This window comes from Emys orbicularis, chromosome 1 (assembly GCF_028017835.1).
Source record: "Emys orbicularis isolate rEmyOrb1 chromosome 1, rEmyOrb1.hap1, whole genome shotgun sequence".
Lineage (NCBI taxonomy): Eukaryota > Metazoa > Chordata > Testudines > Emydidae > Emys > Emys orbicularis.
The window spans coordinates 163,716,270-163,739,949 of NC_088683.1; the positions used below are offsets into that span (position 1 = coordinate 163,716,270).

Sequence of the window (23,680 nt, forward strand, 5' to 3'; positions counted from 1 at the left end):
TTTATAGGCAGGCACCTTAATCCAATAGTAACCAAACCACAGATCTGTTAAGCAACAAGTTTAGGAAAAATGCAATGTTCAGGGTAAAGATCAGCTCCCTAATAGCATGTTAGGAGGGCAATAGCAAAGCAGGGGACAAGACTTGTCTTCTAGAGCCCATTTTCCCCATAAGCACCTCAGGAGGACAGAGGCCAAGAAGGAAAGCAGAGCACGTGAGATGTTCGGGAAAGGGTTGATTCCTTAAAAAAAAAAATACCTACAGAGGTCATCATTTTAGGAGGTGATAGGGTATCACCAAGCTCCCATTGACTTAAAACGAGCATGAGCTTGGTAACTTTGAAAATCAGGCCCACTGTTGCCAGGATGGCAGTTACCCATAGCTCAGCCCCTGAAAACAGCATCAACCTATGATAACAGACCCTTGTAGATTAGTACTTTGAACTCAGGAATACACTAGAGTCTGGGTCAAATGGCCAGGCAGAGCCTCTCCATGTTCTTATTAAGGTATGTGTCAATATAAACTGGAAGCATTGGCAATTTTGAGGCGTTTTTCCAAGCACAGAAGTTGCTGTGCGCTCTTGTAGAGAGTGCATGTAGATCCGCGTGTGCACGTAGCATTCTGACGCTTCCTTTACTGCACAGTAAATTGTTTGCTTGATGGTTTTATCTAGGGCTGTACGACAGAAACTCACTGAGGCAAAAAGGAAACAACCACTTGTTAGTCACAGTGAACACTCTAATGTTTGGTGCTGAATCTCAGGGCCACATGCACAACATTTGGAGATATTCGAAGTCAGAGAGGGAGGACGTGCTATTTGTTCAGTGCCACCAGAAGCTCTACTCTCAAAGGGACCATGTTCCACAACCAGGGTCTGTTTGAAACCAAAGTCTCTAGAGTAAGGAAGGAATAAGAAGGTTTTCAGATGTTATAAAGCCACTGAACTCCTGGCCCCCTTCGCACAGATTCATCACTGGTCTCCACTACATTTTATTTTATCCAGTTGTTGCAGATCTCCTGTTCAGTCAGAAATAGCCGTCCCAAATTACACACTGGGAGGGCAAAAGGGAGCCCCAAAGCAGAACCATTGGGAGTTTCGGTCCTTCCACCATGGTGTTAAATGACCATGCTTTTCCCACTGCGTGAACTTCCTTTTTCCTGCAGGAAAAAATAAAAAAAGAGAATCACAAGTGTGGTGATAACATAGAAAGCATGTCTCCCTACTCCACTCTGTAGCAAAGCAGCAAGGACCTTTGTACCAGCAACAGAGTTCGAACTGGACCCGGGTTTCCCTTAGAGAAACCTATCTTTGTAGCTCTGACAGGAGAGGGGAATACCACATTGCTGTGGGGCATGACCCCTTTGACAAGAGCCCTCTGTTTTAAGATCCTACATCTGAGGGGCTTGGAGGTCACTTGTTTCCCCACACCTCCTAAAAATTGGGATGTATTAAAAAAAAAAAAAAAGTCAGGGGATACAGGGGGTGGGCTGGATAACTTAGAGGTTGGGAATTGGATATGAAGCCTTTTGCCCCTGCATTGCCAGTTTAAATACTGCCCCAGGTTGATAGCTCCCAAAAATTGTTCTCAGCTAATCCCTGTTCAGTGTGAAGCAAGTTCAGTTCTCAGTCCAGGTATGTGCAGTAGAATTGGCACTAACTGCTCAGCACCTCTGAAAATCGGGCCACTAGTTTAGGAACCTAAATATGGACTTAGGTGCCTAACTTTAGGTGCTCAAGTCTGAACGTTTTGGCCATATTAGATACAGGTATTTATAAAGGTATATTTTGCTCCTTACAAAATTATTGTTAATTTTCTTAAATAGCAGAGACTTATACAAGTAACATGCCAATTGAAATTTTTAAAAAATGGAACTAATCAAAATTTAAAAAAAACCCAACACCCCTGTGCCCTGGGGCAACAGACACCCCTTCCCAAGGCTGTGCGTCAGGGGAACAATTTGATACCCCTCCTACCCTGACACACCATAACTATGCTGTGTGCGCACGCGATGTGGGAGAATTCAGCACCTCCCTCAACCAAGCTGTGTGGGACATTTTGCACCTAACCCCTGCCTTGACATACATCAGACTCCAGCATGCATTTGACACCCATTCTCCCACACACAGAGGGGCTAACCGTTCTCATCAGAGAGCAGTCAGGGACTCTGACTCACCGACTGCTGTCCCACGCTGCTTCTGTGTTTGCTGTCCTTGGCTGGGATGATTTCCAGTGAGCGGTAACTGGGTGGCTTGTCTTCTGGCCAGCCTGGGGAGCGACGGTGGCGTTGCCTATTGTTCCCCTGGAAGCGATCATGCTCTTCTGCCGAGCTCCACGACTCTCGCCGTGCCGGAGGAGAGTAGCTGCGATGCTGGCGCTCCCGCTGCTCCGAACTGCTGCCCTTTCTATTGGAGCGTTGATACTTTTGCCTCTCCAAAGGCTGCTCCCTGGGGTCGAAGCGGCGGCCCGAGCGCTCCCTGGCCTCCTGAGGGTAGAAGATGTCACCATATCTACCGCGGTCTGGCCGGCGCATGGGTGAAACATCCCGCCTGGAACTCCGGTGCCTGCCGTCATAGCTGCCCTCCCCCTGCCTCTGAGGTGGCTGGTCTCGTCCCTTGTCCCAGGATTCCCGATCGAAGCTGGAGTGAGAATCTCCATCCAAGGGCTGGCGTCTTCTCCAGTCCTCCCTCTCATCCTCTATTGTGGAGCCCCAGGGTCCTGCGGCATGGCCAGCTCGCTGCAGGTGTGACAAGTTACTGCTCCTCTGCGAGGATGGGATGAGTTCAGTGATGGGAGGCAGCTGGATTACCCTGCGCTCCACAACCTCCGAGCTCAGGGAGGAGAGCACGCTGGGATGCTGGTTGGCCCCAAAGTGGTGGGAGGGTAGCAGGGGCTGGGATAGGCTGAGGTTCTGGATCTCAGACTCCAGATAGTCCAGGATGTTGTTTTTGGGGGGCAGCTGGCCCTGTGAATGCACCAGTGGGAGGCTGCTCTGCAGAGAGACATCTAAGGATAGGGGACAAGGGAGAGCAGCAGTCAGGGGGAGGCAATAAGGAGACATCCCCCTCCCTGCTAATGAGCAAATTGGTTCTCCTGAGTCAAAAAGGAGCCAAACTAAGCTACCGGATACCTTCTCCCCTCTCTGCCTGTTAGGCAAAGGGGCCCCTGCAAAGCCATGCAGCCCCCACACCACATGCAGCAAGGACCGAAGCCAAGCTAGTAATAGGCTGGCGTGTTCTGGGGAACTTAGAGGTGATAAGTCACCGGGTCATCCAGCAAACCAGGAATGTCAGTTCAGGAGACATTCTTCTAATTTATCTGCTTGAAAAAGAACAAATTGTTCTGTGTGGCTGGGACACCAGTTCATTTCCCTGCCAACTTCGTCAAAAGCCAAGTGTAAATTCACATGCAAAAAACTTTGTGAAGCTGGAGTTGATTCATATTTGTGACCTTAATACTATGAAGAAAAACAAGTACTATGAAGATTAGCATAAAGAGTAGCAAACTAATGAACTGTAATATAAGGGAAAACTTAAGAGCAACAGTGTCGAGAAGTACGAAAATACACAGACTTATGGTATTCCAAACAATCTTAACTCTGCCTCTGTCCTCTGCCAGCATGAACTTTCCTAACAGACATGTGTCATAGATAAGTGTCAGAGTACCACATCTTAAATCATTCCAGCCTTGGTGGCTCAGTCTCAAACTCATTTACTTACAGACAGAATGAGTATAATGCCTTGTCTACACTTACCAGGGGATCGACGTGCGGCGATTGATCCATCGGCCGTCGATTTAGCAGGTCTAGTGAAGACCCGCCAAATCAACCGCAGATCGCTCTCCCGTCGACTCCTGTACTCTACCTGAACGAGAAGCGCAAGGGGGGGTTGACGGGAGAGCATCTCCAGTCGACATCGCGTAGTGTGTACCCCACAGTAAGTAGATCTAAGTACGTCGACTTCAGCGATGTTATTCACATAGCTGAAGTTGCGTAACTTAGATCGATCTCCCCCAGTCGTGTAGACAAAGCCAAGATGTACAGTTTGGCCAGGAAAATGGGGCTTAAGATGTGAGCAGCTATAGGAGTTAACTGACTGGCTGTACAAAGACAGCATGCACAGAAGCATGGTGGGCAATATCAGTTAGTTGTAAGAGATCACCGGTTAGGAAGTCTTCCAGCAATAAGCATATAAGCAGTTTATAATATGTCCTGAAATCACAGGAGCTAAATCTGAAGATGCATGCTGTGCAGCTGTCAGGACAGTATTACAAAATTTGTTTCAAGTTGATGGCGAACAAGGGAAGAGTTAAAGTTGTTTGGGAAAACATCATGCTGCATTTCCTTATTTTCCAGTGTTTGCGTTTTTAAAGTTTTCCTATAAGAAATCCTACTCTGGTTTGCTAATCTTCATCTCTGTACAACAGTCTTTTAACCTTTTCCTTAAGTTATTGATACTCATTTATAACTTTGACTACTTTTTTGAGGGGGGGGGAGTGGGTAGGAGACGAGAAGGCCTGGAAATGGACATAAGGAACCAATAACAGGGAAGAATTAAGTTCAATGTGAATCCCCCTTGTTTCTTTGTTAGATGTAATAGAGGTATTGAGGACCGTTTGTCCTCAATCATTTATACAGACTGGTGGCAGCATAAACAAATAGCCTTCTACTCATTTTGTGTCAGTTTTGACTATAAGGAGTTGACTATGAACAGCATAACCCCTGTAGCGCCCTCTCCAGGTCAGAGAGACTGGATCCCCTCTTACCCCACAGTACAATATAACTGAGTCATGGTAGGAACATCTCATCACCACTGTGGCTGAGGAAGCACAGCCAAGTTACTAGACCCCAAGGAGTTACCAGACTCAAGTGCCAACCTTACTCTCCCTGCACGGATACCCAAGGGCTCACCTTTTTGCAGCAATGGGTTCAGTTGGTAAGAAGAGAGTTGGGAGTTCCTGTCACCTCCCACGTAGAACGGATGGTGTGTCATCCATGGCATGAGTGTCCGAGCCTGCTTCATGAACCGATGTCGTTCCAGGGCTAGGCAAGAAGAGACACAGTTACAGCATCTCTGCTCAGGGACACTACCTGCCCAGCGCTCTTGATACAAACTTTGCTTGGTATATGGCAGCATGTGGGTGTGAGCAATAGAGAATTACTGGAGATCACCCACATGAAGGGCTCTCTTTGGCTTGGGGCAAAGTTGAAACAGAGCCAGGGAGGATCCAGCGTAATGAGCATGACCCAGGAAAGAAGAGAAGGTCTAGAGCAGTTGCTAGAAATGGAAACAGAGGAATTCTGCTGGGGTGCAAAACCATCTAAGGCAGATGGGAAAGAGTTCCGTTGTGAGGTATGGTTCTGTTATGTACTGCACCTTTTAATGTAAAAGGTCCACCTGTTTTTTCACTAGGGGCAGGGCTGTGAAGCAGTTCAAGATGGAGATTTGCACACAGTGAGAGAGGCATTTTACTTCCTTCTTCCTCTTAATCCCTCTTTAACTCCTCCATTCCCCATCATTGCTGACAACACTTCCAACCTCCTTTTTGCCCAGAATTACAGCTGGTTTGATGATGGGAAGTCACAGTAAACTCCTTGCTCTCTTTTGCTCCATCCACGCAGACTGTCAAAATCCTTCCGTTTCATCTTCTACAATGTATCTCTGTGACGGGGCAGAGCGGCTCCGCACCGGCGCAGCAGGGGTTAACCCTTCCTTCCTGGCAGAGGAAGCCCCGCCCCGGAAGCCCTGCTGGGCATGCTCCAACTGGAGACTAGGTATAAAAGCCTGCAAAGCTGCTCAGTTGGGGCTGACCACCGGAGGAGAAGGATACACACAGCCAGCTCCCGAGGAGGGACAGCCCACGCTCCAGGCTCTAGGAGCCAGCCTAGCCGGCCTGCACCCTGCATCCCAGACGGAGGACCCGCCGGAGGGGAACGGATCGGAACCCATGTCTCCGGAGGAGACCACGACATTGAGGGTAGGAAGTGACCCAGGGGAACTTTAGGGACAAGCCGCGTTAGAGCAACACTGACGCTCGGCATGCTGCGGCCGGATCCCCGCCGAGCCAACGGCAAGGGGAACCCTGCCATTAGGAAAGCCCTGGGTTGGGACCCAGTGGAGAGGGAGGGCCTGGGTCCCCCTACGCCTCTGGCCATTGGGCCACACTACCCTGCTACTGAGGGGAGTTATATGGACTCTGGCCGTGGGGCCATACTACCGTGCTACGGAGGGCGAGACGACAGACGGGACACCACCAGGAGGGGGTGCTCCGCTGGACAGAACTAATTCCCAGAGACAACCAGTAGGAGGCGCCAGGTGGTGAGTCCCAACCCCGTCACAATCTCCAAAGCCATCCCTTCCTCTGTGCTCAGAGTGAAGGCACTCTGTCCTGCTCTGTCCAGCTCCTGTCTGGATTACGCCAACCTCTTTCTCTCTGGCTGATCCAACACCTGTACAGTATTGTACCCTTCCAATCGATGCACAGTATCGCTGCTAAAATTATCTTCCTTGCTCACCAGTTTGACCATGTCATCCCCAACTTTGAATTTCTCCCCTCCCAAATTTAAACTTCTTGTTCTCACGGTGAAAGTGCTACAAACTTGGCTCTGGTCTACTCCACTGATCTTTCCTCTCATTGTATTCCCCCTGCCACTCCAACTCCTGTGCACCACCAAAGATGCCAGCCTCAAAATCCTTTTCACCTTCTCCCACTCCATACTGCCTCCGATATGTGGAATGCTCCCCCCATATCTGTTTGCCAACCACCACACACTCCCCATGCAAGTCCCTCCTGAAGACTCGCTTCTTCTATGGACACCCATAAGAAGTGAGTCCACACACAACAACAAATTGTCTTTTCTGTCCTCGCCAGCGTAGGGCAGAGTAAGCTCTCTGGGGCAGGGAATTTCTTCATTTTGCCTTAATCTAACAACTCACCTAGAGTGAAAACACCTGTTTGTTCTTTGTGTATTGCGGCAGCGAAGAAAAAAAAAAAGACAGACCCGATTGCGCTGCTGCAGATGTGCCGCCGAAGAGGAAGAGAAGGACCCGCCGCCGAATTACCGCCGAAGACCCGGACATGCCGCCCCAAGAACGGACGGAGTGCCACCCCTTTTTATTGGCCGCCCCAGGCACCTGCTTCCTTTGCTGGTGCCTGGAACCGGCCCTGTATATGACTCTCTACATGCCCAAGCAGTACCTCCCATGTCTACACCGGGACTTTTAGTAGGAGCCTTTTCTCACCACAGGGAAAGGCTGTGGCAGTGAGGAGTCAGCAGGGAAAAGCTCTGGCAGCTCCCCTCTGCCATAGCTTTTCACTGACACATGTGGCTACACACCACAGTGTGGCTGCAACCTGTTTACACTGTGGCATGTAGCTACAGGTGCCCTACACGCCACTGCCATTGGTGTGCATTTTAGACATACCCTAAGAGATTCAAAAATCCAGGTCCTTAACCTTTACCTGGACATCAGCGGCAGCTTTTCTTGCTTCAGATGGTGTGGGCTGCCCTCTAGTGGCCTAAGCGAACAAAGATACTGTATGTGTGGGGATGTCTGTCTAAAGAGCTGTGTTCTTCTGCCTGTACTGGGACAGTCCCAGTTTTTCCATATAACGTCCTGTTATCCCAGGAACTTATTTTGAGATGCCTCTAGCATCCCATTCTTTGTTTGCTTTGGAAGGAGACAAGTAGCTTTCTGGATGCTCAATAATAAAATAAATAATAATAATAAAGACCAAAAGGAATTGGGTCAGGGAGCAATGGAGCAGAGCAACAGCTGTAAGGACCTCTGAAAAGAGGCAGAAAAGGAAGAATTGCTTGGAGGATTTCTACACGCATAAATCCCAGCATGCAGTCAAGGAAAAAGTGCGGAAGAACGGAGGGGACTGGAGAAGAGCACAAATTACAATCAAGGAATCAGAGAAAGAAGAAGAAGGAGCAAACAAAAAAAGTTGACCCCTGCCCCTGGCCACCCTCTGCAGCCCAACCTGGACCAAACCTACATGGCGCTGCAACCCCCTGTGCCAGGTTGCAATGCCCGGAGCAGGGATCCAGACCCTGCCCTGTGGGACAGGAGCCATGCTTCAGGTGGTGGGTTTGACCTCCCACACTACAACATGAGGGCTTGCTCTCCAAACACACAACCCCTCCCACCCCAGGGCCTCCCCTCCACACTCAAGCAGAAGTGTCTGTTTGTCTAAGGCCCAGAGATGGGGTAATCTGGCCTTAGTTGTAAACTGTAGCAGTTTAGAGCTAGCCATAGTGACACACAAATTCAGCTTTTATAAAGCTACTTTTTGGAGCAGAACCACACTTTAAGGATTGTAGCTCTGTCAATGAACCTAAGGACAGGGTCTCTACCATGACTCCTGGGACAAGGCAGTCCCTGCCTACCTCAGCTGCTGGGGTAGAAGAACTGCAGTGGGATAGGGAAGAAATGACACTGAGCTAGCCATGTGAGGAAAATGGTGGAAGGGGGGAGGAGAGAGATACGAGGTCGGGGTTGCTTCCTTTGGACCTGGGACAAAGAGGGAGGGAGGGGATGGGGACCATGTTTTCTAGACTCCAATCTCTCATTTTATAAACGTTGTTCTGAGGGTAACATTAGCCAGAGAAATGTCACAGGCTAGCTTGCTACTAAAAAGCCCTGCTTTCCCCATACATTGAGTGATACGAGACATGTTCCGTATCTGTGGATGCCATAGTACGTTGGATATACATGCCCATTTTTGCCTCACCTTCCTCATTGCAGCAGCAGCGGGTTGGGCAGCAGGCACAGCGGACATGGCAGCAGCAGTGTTGGGGGCAGCACTGGCACCAGCACACCCCGATCAGTATGAGGAGGAGGAGAGCACCAAGAACGATGAAGATCACCGTGAGCCAATCTAAGGGAGAGGAGGAGGACGAGAGGAATTAAGAGACCCCGACTGTATGTTGCTGCAGGTAGATACTGAGCACCTCCCAGAGACTTTGAGGTGAGAGAGAAAAGAGAATGGCAGGAGAGATTTACAGGTGGGTGGAAAAACAGAGTGCTGGCACTTACGCAGAACAACGAGCTTAACCTCTTTGTCTGGGTCACCTGCAGTGTCTCCTGGAGACTCAACAGCACAGTAGTAGACTCCATGGTCCCACCACATCACCTCACTGATCACAAGGTCTGCCCCTAGGGAAGAAAAACACAGTGACCAGAGGGCACTTCGGGACTGGCACTGCTCTCAGACCCTAGTGTAACAAATTCCTGTGCTACTGATCACAGACAGGTGCTGCACCACCACCCCTTCCTCTCTTTGGAAGTTAGACCCCTGGTTCTTCATCAGCAAAATATACAGGACTGCCACTTGAGCTAACCAAGAGCTCCCTCTGTCAGTTGCAGCAGCAGGTCCCTTATCCCTTTTGTGGACTCAGCCACTGGAGGGTAGCCTTACTTACAAATAGTACACTACATCACCCTGTCCTCTGCAAAAAACGATGAAACCTTTACACTGTACACACCCCTCTATCTTTCATTTCTTTCTCTCCTCCTAATAAGGAGTCAGCCTATTATTTTTCCAGAGGAAAAATCAGTCAGCCACATCAAAGCATGTTATTGCACAATAAGAAAAATATCCCTAGAATTTATCATATCAGATTGAATCCAATATCAAACCTCCTGTCCACATCAGGTCAGATCACTGATGCATTAAGTATGGTATCCCACCCCCTGATCACACCACATCATTCCATCAAGTCTAGTAACCCAAGTCTGGCTGTAGCTACTACCTTGCTTCAGAGGAAAGTGAACTCCATATAATGCACCTGGTCACTTGCCACATATGGTGCAGAATTCCTTCCTAACCCCTGTGGTGCTCAGCTTGTGTGAGAGCATGAAATCCAAGTGCCCTTATCTCAGCTTTAGCTTGTGGAACTGCAAACATCCTCCAGTGGTGACATTCAACAGGAATCTGGCTGCAGGCCTTGCTCATAGTGTCTGTAAGTCACAGATAGAGTTGACCAGATTCACGTTTTGTGAAGCGAGGGCAGGCAGAATGTTGGGTCGTTATTGGATTCATGCCCTTTTTCCTCCCCAGTGGTCACTTACGGTTCTGGATGGTGATCTTGCGCTGTCTGTACTCTATGCCAAGCACAGGCTCGTTCTGTCCACGTCTCTGAATGACGATGCGCACCACCCGCTGGTTGTCATTACAGTCATTGGATGGGTCCTGGCCAAGAGCTAACCCAGCCTGGTAGGCTACAAATAAGCCATTAAACACAACTTAGATGACAGCAAGGATTTGAGTCAAGCCGTGATCTGAAACCCCAAATGCTATCACCTCAGAAAGGGTAGGGAGTCCCTTACTGACAAATTGTGTGGTTAATCCCTTGTATCTGGGTGTGACTGAATATGTGATTATACAAAGTAAAGTGTGTTGAGTCTTTAATACAAAGCATACTGCAAAAAAAGGAGGACAAAATCGTTTACGGAGTTAGAAAGTGAATGAGGCGGAGAGACTTTGAGAATGCAGAAGCTGCAGAGGAGAAGGCTCTTGCTGCCGCAGTAATGAAGATGGCAGAGAGGAGCAGAAAGGAGGCCAGTTCTCAATGTGTAGAAGGAACCACGAGGTGACCAGAGATATGCAGCCCATGGGACAAGTGGAACCTAAATCTCAACCATTTAAAAAATAAATTAGCTTCTTAAATAGAGTTTTGAGGTGAATAGAGTTGTACGGATTGGCTCCCTTTTCTCCAACTTTTCCATGATGCTTGTCTTGTGAATGGGGAAAAGGACTGTGTCTTTCTGTGTATGTGGACAGAGTCTAGCATGTTGTAGGCACTAATGAAATATAGAATCCGGAGATGGACAGTGGATCCAGTGGAATTATTAGAGGATGAGGGGGAATGTGATTTATTCCCGAGAGCAAGCTAGCAGCATAATCCTCGATTTCCAGGTGTCTGGTGAGCTGAAACTTGGGGAGGCATATGGAAGGGAGGTAAATCAGATATACATACAATCACCAACCTTAATCCTCTTTAAACCCTAACAGGTATTCCCTTGTAATCACATCGAGGGGAGGAGGAGGAGGAGAGTGGATGTTAAAGGTTCGCTGTTCTGCGTGTCCGTAAAGTCAGTCCAAAGGACCACACACAAGATACTTAATCAAGAGAGGCCATCACAGGCACTAGTATGCTATGGCTCATGCCCCCCAAAAGTAGGCATTTGCTCCATTTCCTCCAATCCCCTTAAATTATAATACCTGGTCACTGCCGGCCAGCTGTGACCATGCGGACCTTCATTCCTGACCCCATGGAGGCAGGAGATCTCAGCTATAAAGTCTGTTTGCTGCCCATTGTCACTGCCCGCAGGGCCTTCGCTTCTGACCACACAAAGGCAGAGCTCTGGGTTCCATGCACACCAGTGATGATGTGATGAGGAGGAGGCCTCCCAGCCAAGCAGCGAGCAGCTAGCAGCGAGCAGCGGTCGGCAAACAGGGCGGCTAACAGGGGAGTTTAAGTGGGAGTGAGTCTCATTGGAGGAGAAGGTATCTGTACTTGCGTCTGTCTTTGTGGTGCTTGTATGTGTAGAGGCCTGTAGGGGCAGTGTGCTGAGCCCCGAGCCCTGATTAGGGGGCGGAGCTTGGCTGATTAGGAGACCTATAAAAGAGGCCTCCCAGCCAAGCAGCGAGCAGCTAGCAGCGGTCGGCAAACAGGGGAGTTTAAGTGGGAGTTTACAGGGGGAGGTGGAAGGGGAGGCAGGAGGGCGCGGCGGTCGGTGTTCTTTGTTCCCTCAGAGGCTGCAGGCAGAGACCATAGCGGCCATGAGCCAAGCAGCGGGGGACACAATGCAGATGAAAGCATGTAGCAGCTGCGGTATGTATATAGTCCTAGCAGGTGCAACTGCTCAGAGGTATGTTTGTATGAAATGCCGCCTACTTGCCCTGTTAGAGGAAAAGGTTCGGGGGTTGGAGATGCAGGTAGAGACCCTGGTAGAGTTTAGAAGGGGGTTTGAACAGCTAATGGAGCAAAGGCAAGGGGTAACTGAAGGGGAATGCTCAGGGGTGCAGGTGGAAGCGGGGGCTATGGTCTGTGAGGGGGGAATGTCGGGGGGAGAACAAGAGCAGTGGAAGCATGTGACCGTGAGAAGCAGGCCAAGGAAAAGGAGGGCTAGCGAGGGGGAAATAGAACTCAGGAACAGGTTTGGGTGTTTGGCTAACGAGGAGGGGACGCAGCAGGTGGTAACTGATGGTGGGAGGCAGAGGAAGAAAAGAAGGGCAGCTAGTCCAATAGACAGGGGGGAGGAGTTGATGGAGACAGCATCAATACTCGGCCCCGGGAGGATACAGGATGGCAATAGGGGGACTATAAGGGAAAATGGAGACAGACAGGAGTTACGGCCGCAGGGGACAGGGGATAGATTGGTAGATTGCGCTGCCCCTAGGCAAAGGCAGGTTTATGTGATTGGGGACTCCTTACTGAGGAGGTTAGACAGGCCTGTGACCAGGGCGGACCCGGAAAACAGAAGGGTGTGCTGTCTGCCGGGCGCTAAGATACGGGATGTGGACCTGCGGTTGAAAAGGATCCTAAAGGGAGCAGGTAAGAACCCCTTGATCGTCCTTCACGTAGGAACGAATGACACGGCTAGGTTCTCGCTAGAGAGAATCAAGGGAGATTATGCCAGGCTGGGGAAGACACTTAAGGAAGTTGAGGCTCAGATTATCTTCAGTGGGATTCTGCCTGTTCCTAGAGAAGGACAGCAAAGGGCAGACAGAATTGTGAGGATAAATAGCTGGCTGAGGGAGTGGTGCTATAAGGAGGGCTTTGGGATGTATGGCCACTGGGAGGCATTCGGGGACAGACAGCTGTTCTCGCGGGATGGACTTCACCTGAGTAGGGAAGGAAATAGACTTCTGGGAGGGAGGCTGGCTCATCTCATCAAAAGGGCTTTAAACTAGGAACTTGGGGGAGACGGTTGGGAGATGTCCAGTTGATCTCCACGCCAGATTCCAACACTGAAAATGAGGGCGAAGAGATAAGCACAGATATAGATAGGGGTAGGGAATTGGACATTAGAAGGAGGGGGCGGATGGACACTAGGGGGTCCGTACCAAAGTGCATAACTAATGGGAGAAAGGATAGACAGCATACGGTAAGATGTTTATACACCAATGCGAGAAGCCTAGGTAACAAAATGGAGGAACTGGAGCTCCTGGTCCAAGAAATAAAACCTGATATCGTAGGAATAACTGAAACATGGTGGAACTGTAGTCATGACTGGAGTACAGGTATCGAAGGGTATGTGCTGTTTAGGAATGACCGGAAAAAAGGTAAAGGTGGGGGTGTGGCACTGTATGTGAATAATGAACTAAAATGTAAAGAAATAATAAGTGATGGAATGGATAAGACAGAGTCTGTCTGGGCAATGATTACACTGGGTAAAAGAACTACCAGATCCTCCCCTGAGATACTGCTTGGGGTGTGCTATAGACCGCCGGGATCTAGCCTGGATGCGGACAGAGAACTATTTAATGTTTTTAAGGAAATAAAAACTAATAAGAGCTGTGTGATCATGGGGGACTTTAACTTCCCAGACATAGATTGGGGAACAAATGCTAGTAACAATAATAGGGCTCAGATGTTCCTAGACGTGCTAGCAGATGAATTCCTTCAAGTAGTAGCTGAACCGACGAGGGGGGATGCCATTTTAGATTTGGTGCTGGTGAGTAGTGAGGACCTAGTTGAGGAAATGGTAGTAGGGGACAACCTTGGCTCGAGTGACCATGAGCTAATTCGGTTTAAACTAAATGGAAGGATTAACAGAAATAAAACTGTGACTAAGGTTTACGATTTCAAAAAGGCCAACTTTAATAAATTAAGGGAACTACTTAGGGAAGTGGATTGGGCTAACATACTTAGAGAGCGAAAGGCAGATGAGGCCTGGGATTATTTTAAGCTGAAGTTGCACGAGCTGTCCGAGGCCTGTATCCCGAGAAAGGGGAAACGGTTAGTAGGCAGGAGAATTAGACCGAGCTGGATGAGCGGGCGTCTCAAAGGGGCGATTAAGAAAAAACAGAAAGCGTACAAAGAATGGAAAAGGGGGCAGATCGACAAGGAAACCTACCTTATTGAGGTCAGAGCATGTAGGGATGCGGTGAGAAAGGCCAAAAGCCGTGTAGAGTTGGACCTCGCGAGGGGAATTAAATCCAATAGTAAGAGGTTTTATAGCCATATAAATAGGAAGAAAACAAAGAAAGAGGAAGTGGGACCGCTGAAGCATGTAAATGGAGTGGAGATTAAGGATAGTCTAGGCATGGCACAATATCTAAATGAATATTTTGCGTCGGTGTTTAATAAGGCTAACGAAGGGCTTAGGAATAGAGGGAGCGGGACAGAGGGGAATAAAGGAGGGGCGATTGACATTACAGTATCAGAGGTGGAAGCCAAACTTGACCAGCTAAATGGGACTAAATCGGGCGGACCGGATGATCTCCATCCTAGAATATTGAAGGAGCTGGCGCGAGAAATTGCAAGCCCCTTGGCGATAATTTTTAATAAATCTGTAAACTCGGGGGTGGTGCCGATGGACTGGAAAATAGCTAATGTGGTTCCTATTTTTAAGAAGGGGAAAAAAAGTGACCCAGGTAACTACAGACCTGTTAGTTTAACTTCTGTAGTATGCAAGGTCTTGGAAAAAATTTTGAAGGAAAAAGTAGTTAAGGACCTTGAGGTGAATGGCAATTGGGACAAATTACAACATGGGTTTACGAAAGGCAGATCGTGCCAAACCAACTTGATCTCCTTCTTTGAGAAAGTAACAGACCTTCTAGATAAAGGAAATGCGGTGGATCTAATTTACCTCGATTTTAGTAAAGCGTTTGATACTGTGCCGCACGAGGAATTATTGGTTAAATTGGAAAAGATGGGGATCGATATGAAATTCCAGAGGTGGATAATGAACTGGTTAAAGGGGAGACTGCAGCGGGTAGTACTGAAAGGTGAACTGTCGGGTTGGAGGGAGGTCACCAGTGGGGTTCCTCAAGGTTCGGTTTTGGGTCCGATTTTATTCAATCTATTCGTTACTGACCTCGGAACCGAATGTAGGAGTGGGCTGATAAAGTTTGCGGATGACACAAAGTTGGGAGGTATTGCCAATTCGGAGAAGGATCGGGATATTCTGCAGGGAGACTTGGATGACCTTGTAAATTGGAGTAAAAATAATAGGATGAGATTTAATAGTGAGAAGTGTAAGGTGATGCATTTAGGGATGACTAACAAGAATTTTAGTTATAAGTTAGGGACGCATAGGTTGGAAGTGACGGAGGAGGAGAAGGACCTCGGAGTCCTGGTTGATCGCAGGATGACTGAGTCGGCAATGTGACGTGGCTGTGAAAAAAGCTAATGCGATTTTGGGATGCGTTAGGCGAGGTATTTCTAGTAGGGACAGGGAGGTGCTGCTTCCGTTATACAAGGCGCTGGTGAGACCTCATTTGGAGTACTGTGTGCAGTTCTGGTCTCCTATGTTTAAAAAGGATGAACTCAAACTGGAACGGGTACAGAGAAGGGCCACTAGGATGATCCGAGGAATGGAAAACCTTTCCTATGAAAGGAGACTCAAGGAGCTCGGTTTGTTTAGCCTAACCAAAAGAAGGCTGAGGGGGGATATGATTGCTCTCTTTAAATATATCAAAGGGATTAATACCAAGGAGGGAGAGGAATTATTTCAGCTCAGTAGTAATGTGGACACGAGAACGAATGGATATAAACTGGCAGTGGGGAAGTTTAGGCTTGAAATTAGAAGAAGGTTTCTAACCGTCAGAGGGGTGAAATTTTGGAACAGCCTTCCGAGGGAAACGGTGGGGGCGAAAGACCTTTCTGGCTTCAAGATTAGGCTTGATAAGTTTATGGAGGGAATGGTTTGAAGGGATAACGTGGTTTTAGTCAATTAGGCATTAGCGTGCCATCGCGGGTAAAATGAGGGTCCGGCTGTAGAATCTTGCCTGTATGCTCGGGGTACTGCTGATCGCCATATTTGGGGTCGGGAAGGAATTTTCCTCCAGGGTAGATTGGCAGAGGCCCTGGAGGTTTTTCGCCTTCCTCCGCAGCATAGGGCAGGGGTCGCAGGCTGGAAGATTCTGTTGCGGGTGGGTCAGCTTTTGTGGCCTGCATCATGCGGGAGGTCAGACTAGATGACCATATTGGTCCCTTCTGACCTTAAAGTCTATGAGTCTATGAGGAGGAGGACGAGCTGCTATTGGCTAGAACTTCTACAGGAGGTGGAATATTAAATCTTTCACTCCCCTCAGTGACAATCCCTGCCACAAGTTTCCCCAGCCCAGAGCCTGCAGGAAATGCCACCATACTGTTTGGTTTGCGGGCAACAGAGGGTCAAAGGCTTGCCCTCCCCGCAATGAGTCTCCCTCCTCATTGTAGAGGCTTCCCAGGGAGGGGGAGTAGAGCACTCACAGGCAGAGTAGTAGTCAAAGATGGGGTCCTTGCAGAAGGATTTGAAGCGCCATGTCACCACTACATCCTGCAGTTGTGCTGAAGTGCTGTAGTCACACTTGAGGATCACAGAAGCAAATAAGGTGGTGTATCGCTCAATATCCTGCACTATCACAAGCAGGGAGAGGCAGCCTGCAGGAGAGAACACAAGAGGCACCAGCCAGTGGGAATGGATGTTGCGTAAGAGCTGCCATTCGGCAGTAGCAGCACCGCCACCTTGCCCTTCTATAGCAACTTTCCCTCCTAGCCTTTCACAAGTGCTACACTAAGGGAAGGCTCAAAACCCTTCAAGTGAAGTATTTTACAGATAAGGAAACTTGCTCAGGGTCACACAGAGAGTCAGTAGCAAAGCCAGGATAAGAACTCAGAGGTTCCAATTCCCAGTCCTCATCTCTGACCCATAGCATACACATTAGTCCATCTAGTCTGGTTTCCTGTGAGACAATGGCCAGGACCGATTGCTACAAAGAATGCAATATGCATCCTAGAAAAGTATTTCTATGCATCATTATCCCATGGGAAGAAAATGTCATCCTGAACCAGCATGGTAACCACAGAATCATAGAAATATAAGAGTAGACGGGACCTCAAGAGGCATCTAGTCCTGTCTCCATACTGTGTCCTGAAGCACAAGTAGGAGCTCTTAGGCCTGGTCTACACTATAGTTAAGCTGCCCTGCATCAACCTACGTCGACCTAACTATGTAAATGTCTACACTGAGATCTGGCTCCCGCCAACATAACTGCCCCACTAAGCCAACTTAATAACTCCATGTCCACGAGAGGCGTAGAGTCAAGGTCAATGTAGTTAGGTCAATGCAATGTCAGTGTAGAGTCTGTATTTTACTGGCTTTCAGGAGCTGTCCCACAATGCCCCACGCTGACAGTACAATCAATGCAAGTGCTCCTGGTGAGGACATGCACCACAGACACAAGGAGCAAATTGTAGCTATGCACAAGCGATGTAATTACTGTGGTTGCTATATGCAGACGTAAATTAGCATGGCCTTAGACTTGTTTGCCTAATGAGCATACCATCTGTGGTTCTACAAATTCATATAAACATCAATTTTTTGAATCATTCTAAGCTATTTGCCACAATAATATCTGGCACTAAATGTGATATAAAAGGATGATACTGCCATACTTCACTGCAACAGGAAAGTTAATAAAGGCAGCCCACTTATCAGTTCAGAACAATTCACAGCACTTCTTTTTAATAGGGTATAATTTTGACTTTCCTCACCTCATTCATTTCATCCATATAGCTAATCCTTACTAGTCTGTGGCATTTTACATCCCAAACAACTACATCTACTGAGTACATTTTTAAAGGTTTCAATAAACAGTACATTAGCTCAGTCACACCCCAGCATTCCCTTATCAAGGGTAAATAAGATAACACAAAAGGGTGTGCTTTTCATTAATAACCACAAAGATATCACCAGCACCCTTAGATAACCCAATACGAACACTGCTGAAGGGGAGAGTAGCCCACACAGGATAGGATATGGCAACGGTGGGATGAAATGGGTTTAGGGAGAGTTTTTCAAAAGCAAAGGTACCTAACTGCCCCAACTCCAGCAGAAAGTCATTGTGAGCTAGCGATCTAACTTCCATTGCATCTTTGAAGAGCTCCTCCATAATCCCATACTGCCGACGTTCTCACTGTAAACCCACCTCCCCAGTCTTTTTGGCAGCAAAGACATTGCTACACCTGGCAAAATCTTGAGCTGATTAGACCCTTAGAGGCTCAGGGGCATATCTCCTTTAAAGTTCAAATCAAAGCAACACAGCATCCCATTCCCATAAACTATTTCTAACAGTGTCTCTCAGGCAGGAATAAAATAGTACCTAGAATTCATATAGTGCATTTTATCTGCGGACCTCAAAGCTCTTTACAAAGACGGGTCAATGTCATTACCTCCATTTTACAGAGGGGGATACTGAAGCACAAAGGTAAGTAGCCTGGTTTTCAAAGATGCAAGAAGTTCCCATGGAAATAAATAGGACTTGCAAGTGCTCTGCACTTCTGAAACATTGAGTTAACGGACTCAAAGGTTACACAGTTAGGCCAGGTCTACACTAACCCCCCCACTTCGGACTAAGGTACGCAAATTCAGCTACGTTAATAACGTAGCTGAATTCTAAGTACCTTAGTCCGAAGTTACCGCGGTCCAGACGCGGCAGGAAGGCTCCCCCGTCGATGCTGCGTACTCCGCTCGCCGAGCTGGAGTACCAGCGTCGAAGGCGAGCACTTCCGGGATCGATCCGGGGCACTTCCGGGATCGATCCGGGATCGATTTATCGCGTCTTAACCAGACGCGATAAATCGAACTCAGAAAACCGATTGCTTACATCCGGACCCGGATGTAAGTGAAGACGTACCCTTTGTTGCAGAGCTAGATAAAGAATCCCTTGACTTTATAGGCCAGTGAATAGGGTATTGGAGTTGCTGTCTCTCTCCCTGCCTGGAAGAGAGCATCAGACTGAACACTTGCTAGATTTTTAGATACTGAAGCCTCAGATCTCATATTCATTGGTGAAATGGCACTGCCCTTGATGACTGGTGAAATCAAATGAAGAACACTTGGTCTTACTTCTGACCAAGTTAGTCAGCATTTGCCTCCAAGAGGGGAAACTGTCTCCCTAAAACATGTGATAGTTTAGGTCGGGGTCAGCAACCTTTCAGAAGTGGTGTGCGGAGTCTTCATTTAATTACTCTAATTTAAGGTTTCGCGTGCCAGTAATACATTTTAACGTTTTTAGAAGGTCTCTTTCTATAAATCTATAATATATAACTAAACTATTGTTGTATGTAAAGTAAATAAGGTTTTTAAAATGTTTAAGAAGTTTCATTTAAAATTAAATTAAAATGCAGAGCCCCCCGGACCGGTGGCCAGGACCCGGGCAGTGTGAGTGCCACTGAAAATCAGCTCGTGGGCCACCTTTCGCATGCATGCCATAGGTTGCCTACCCTTAGTTTAGGTCATTCTCAAGAAGCCATTACTGGGCACAAATGAACTTGCAGACTAACTCCCTATCTGTAACTTTTCATCCTAGCTAAAGTTACTGGGAAGTTAATGCCACACCACTTCCAGCAGCATCTGACCTCTATGAAAATTCTGTATCAGTCCCAGTCAGGCTTCAGAGGTGGATATGGCAGGGAGACAGCAATGATTGCACTGGTTGATCCATCTCCTTACAGCCATATACCCAGGCCAAATGTCCATGCTGATACTGATAGAAGTACTGGCTGATTTCAACAGAGAGTTAGCCACAGGATACTACTAGTTCACCCAAAAGAACTACCAGGGGTTGATGGGCTAGTCTACACTATAATTGCTACAGCAGTACCGATGTTGCTGCGCCATTGTAGTACTGCTAGTGTAGATGCTCTATGCCAACGGGAGAGAGTTCTCCCATCAGCATAATTACTCCACCTCCCTGAGTGGTACCTATGTTGGCAAGAAAGGTTCTCCCACCGACATAGCGCTGTCCACACTGGCGCTTAAGTCAGCTTAACTTATGTTGCTCGGTGTGTGTGTGGCTTTTCCACACCCCTGAGCAACTTAAGTTATATCAAAGTACACCTCTACCCCAATATAACGCTGTTCTCAGGAGCCAAAAAATCTTACCGCATTATAGGTGAAACCGCGTTATATCGAACTTGCTTTGATCCACCGGAGTGCGCAGCCCTGCCCCCCCCCCCGGAGCGCTGCTTTACCACATTATATCCAAATTCATGTTATATCGGGGTAGAGGTGTAAGTGCTAGTGTGTACAAGCCCTAAGAAGGCTTCATTCATTCCTTTCAGATAGGTTGGAGATGGTCACAATGAACACCCTTTCTTCCCAAAGGTCTGATCTCATCTCTTCTTCTGTTGTCTTTTGGTAACCACTCTGACTTTTTGCCTATCACTTAAAATCTATCTTTATCGTTAATAAATCTGTTTGGTTTGAAGCATGTCAGAGACTCCCCTTGGGATAACAAGCCTGGTACATATCAATTTCTTTGTTAAATTGACAAACTCATATAAGCTTGCAGCGTCCAGCGGGCATAACTGGACACTGCAAGACGGAGATTCCTAGGGTTGTGTCTGGGGCCAGAGACACTGGCTAGTGTCATTCGGTTGCACAATCCAAGGAGCAGATCACTGGTCCAGATAATACCAGGGGAACATCACAATAATATAGCAGTGTCTCTCTCAGACAAGACAATCAATGAGTGCACACAACTCAGTATTTTGCTCTGTACGCTGGCTCCCCCTGAATACAGGATCTTTGTTAAGATCATGAGGCCATCTTTGAATCACCCAGTGACTGTCCAGCAACCCACCAAGAATGCTACAGTCAATACGTCCAGCCAGCAGGAAACGGGTCAAGGCTGGGAGCAGTGATTTCTCAAGAGAGGAGCCCTGTCTGTTGAAGCCTCTTTTTCCTGGATGTCTGGCCATCTTTACAGCACTGTCACCCTTTGTGAAACCACAAGGGAGGCTGCAAAGCAGCCCAGCCCCATTCGCCCCTTCTCCCGGGGAACTCACCCCCCTCCCACCACAAGGGATTTTAGGGACAAGGCTGCTGCCTGCTTGCAGGGGGCACGTGGATGGCAAAGCACCCAGGCTAGCCACTGAGCCCCAGCATCTTCCTCTCTCCCCCCACCCCCCATGTGGTTGCCCAGCTCAGCTGGGGAAGAGCCCAGCTTTCCCTTCTCCAGGGATGCATGAACCCCAGCCCGGAGGGGAGCAGGGCCCCCAGGGAGGAGACCCCCCCACCCCAGAACTGCTCCAGGAAAGGGGGGGAGCAAGAGTCCAAGTACTTTGGGGGTGGGGGGAAATCAGAGACCCCGCGGCCGGGGAGGGCTCCGCTAACGAGCCGCCGCCCCCCCTCCCGGGGCCCTTCTTGGACATGGCGCAGCCCCTTTCTAAGGGGCCCAGAGGACTCGGGGCGGGCCCCTGTGCGGCCGCGGCTCCCGCTGAGCCAGACCCGGCTGCAGCCCGCTCCCCCCCGCCACTCACCTATGGGGAGCCATATGAGGACCAGCCCCTGCAGCCACCGCCAGCTCCGGGCCATGGCGCCGCCGCCCTCTGCCTGGAGCCTTCCCCCGAGGGTCACCGCGACAGCCCCGGCCACCCCAGCGCTCCGCCTCGCTCCCCCACACCCACCTGTGCCTCCTTCCTCCTCCGCCCCACTGCCCTCTGCGGTTCCCTCCCCTGGGGAACTGACCGCCCTTCCCCCACTGCCTTCCTCCTCCACCTGCTGTTCCTGTTCCTTTCCCTTCCTCTAACCGCTGCCATACACTAGCCCTACAGGTGCCGATCCCTCCCCGCTCCCTGGTCAAACCCCTCCTCTTCTCCCTCTCTCATTGCCACCTGCCTTCCCTCACAAACAAACCAGAGTCACTCCCCCTGCCTGACAGCCAGGGGAGACTCCTCCCTCAGCCCCCCTCACCGTTCCCTTAAAAAGTCCAGCAGGCAAATGCTGCGCATCCAGTCTCATCGCAGGGCTGAGTTACAATACAGAGGGGCACCAGAGCTTCTGGAAATAAACCCCAGTCTCTTAGCATGTGCTCCTGTGTCGCACCCTTTTGACACTGACAATCCAGCCTCTGTTAAAGTTAGTACAATCATCTCAAATCCCAGCACAAAAAACACAGCTGGTCACAATAGTGCTTGGGATTTTTTTAAAAATGTGCTAATCTTTTAACTAGGGGCTCCCTCCAAATTTCCCCCTTCTAAGGTGACGAACCCCATTTCCCCTGGGGTTCATTTACTTAAAAACAGGTGAGCTGAGGGAATCTTGAACCATGAATTTGTTTTCCCATGTTTTCTCAAAACTATGAACAAGGAGGGAGGCAACATCACACAGCAGACAAATGTAGGCACTTTTGTGGTGGTGGGGGCTGAACATCTATCTTAGCTATCTGTGTACTTGCATGTTCTCTACCACCACAGTATCTGAGTGCATCATAATTATTATTGTGTTCCCTCACAACAACTCTATAATGTAAGGAAATATTACTATTCCCATTCCACAGGAACTGAGGCATAGAGAAATGTCCTCTGTAGAGGACTTGTTTGCAAAATGTCAGTAGTAGGGTGGCAGCTGGCAAAGTAGTACTGCATCTATTAGATCTAAGGCTATTGTTTCTCCTTCCCTGTGAAACTTCCTCCTCTCTCCCTAACTATGCCTGACAGCCAAACCTTAGAGTTGTTCCTCCCCTGCCTGGCTCATCTCCCTCTATAGCTGCCTTCTCCAATTCCAACTCAACAACAAACAAATCCTAGAGCTAGTGCAGTTCCCTCCCCATGAAAAGTAAGGTCCCTGTGCTTGCATTCCTTCCTTCTGGAGTCAAATCACTTCTCTTTTCCTCCATGCATTAGAGAAACCAAACAAACAGGAAAAAAAATACCTCCATATACGTCTTACTCCCAGATGCAGAGTCCTTTTGCTACAATTTCAGCAACTTTTTTCTATAATTGCAAACTACTGGCATATACTGCCCTACATTCCTGCTCTCACAAACACAATACACTGTGTGTTGAACAATAAGAAGAAAAGCTCTGTAGAAGATCAAAAGCTTGTCTTTTTTCACCAATAGAAGTTGGTCCAATAAAATTTATTACCTCGCCTAACTTGTCTCTTGCACAAAAAGAAAGTCATTACCCTCCCTGCATAGGAACCAAATTAATTGACTTCAAAGGGGACCTTCACAGGCATAGCAGCCTGCCTGCAAGATCAGGACTTAGCTGAACACCTGTGGATTTAATGAAAGAATTTAAAGTGCATATTCAGTGTGCAGTTTTCAAATGCTCATATACCATTAGTAAATCTAAGCCAAGCAAATACTCTCTAGTCTTTAGTTAGGAATATACCCAGTTCAATTCAAAGCTCAACCATTTTTGGCATAGTCCTGTTCAAAACAGCGTGGTTATAATTTGTTTATAGTGAGAAAAATGTTTGTCCTCAGTAGTTAGCTAAATTAGGAGTGTTGTGGGTTGTTCCAGTTAGGAAGAGAAATTGATGATACAGAGGTTTTTTTAATGCAATCTTGTTTATCCACAGACATTATACATAAAGTCCTGTTTCCCTGAACACAGTAAAAAAATCATACAGCGGGAGATAATTTTACTCATAGGTCCAAACCTTTCAACCAGTACTCCTACCCAAAACCTCACTCATTCCATGCAGTGTCTGGACCTTTTTGCTCCTTC

The 23,680-nt window shown here is 48.2% G+C and overlaps 1 protein-coding gene across 1 annotated transcript; it reads right to left on the reverse strand.

Moving 5' to 3' along the window:
- Window positions 1-1,114: 1,114 nt before the first annotated feature.
- Window positions 1,115-21,539, reverse strand: ILDR1 (immunoglobulin like domain containing receptor 1). The gene is made up of 8 exons (XM_065423608.1): window positions 21,485-21,539; window positions 16,430-16,600; window positions 10,074-10,223; window positions 9,039-9,158; window positions 8,734-8,880; window positions 4,907-5,038; window positions 2,174-3,003; window positions 1,115-1,156 (listed from the first exon to the last, which is right to left on the reverse strand). Exons 1-8 carry the CDS (start codon window positions 21,537-21,539, stop codon window positions 1,115-1,117), a joined length of 1,647 nt encoding a protein of 548 aa, XP_065279680.1.
- Between the last annotated feature and the right edge of the window lie 2,141 nt (window positions 21,540-23,680).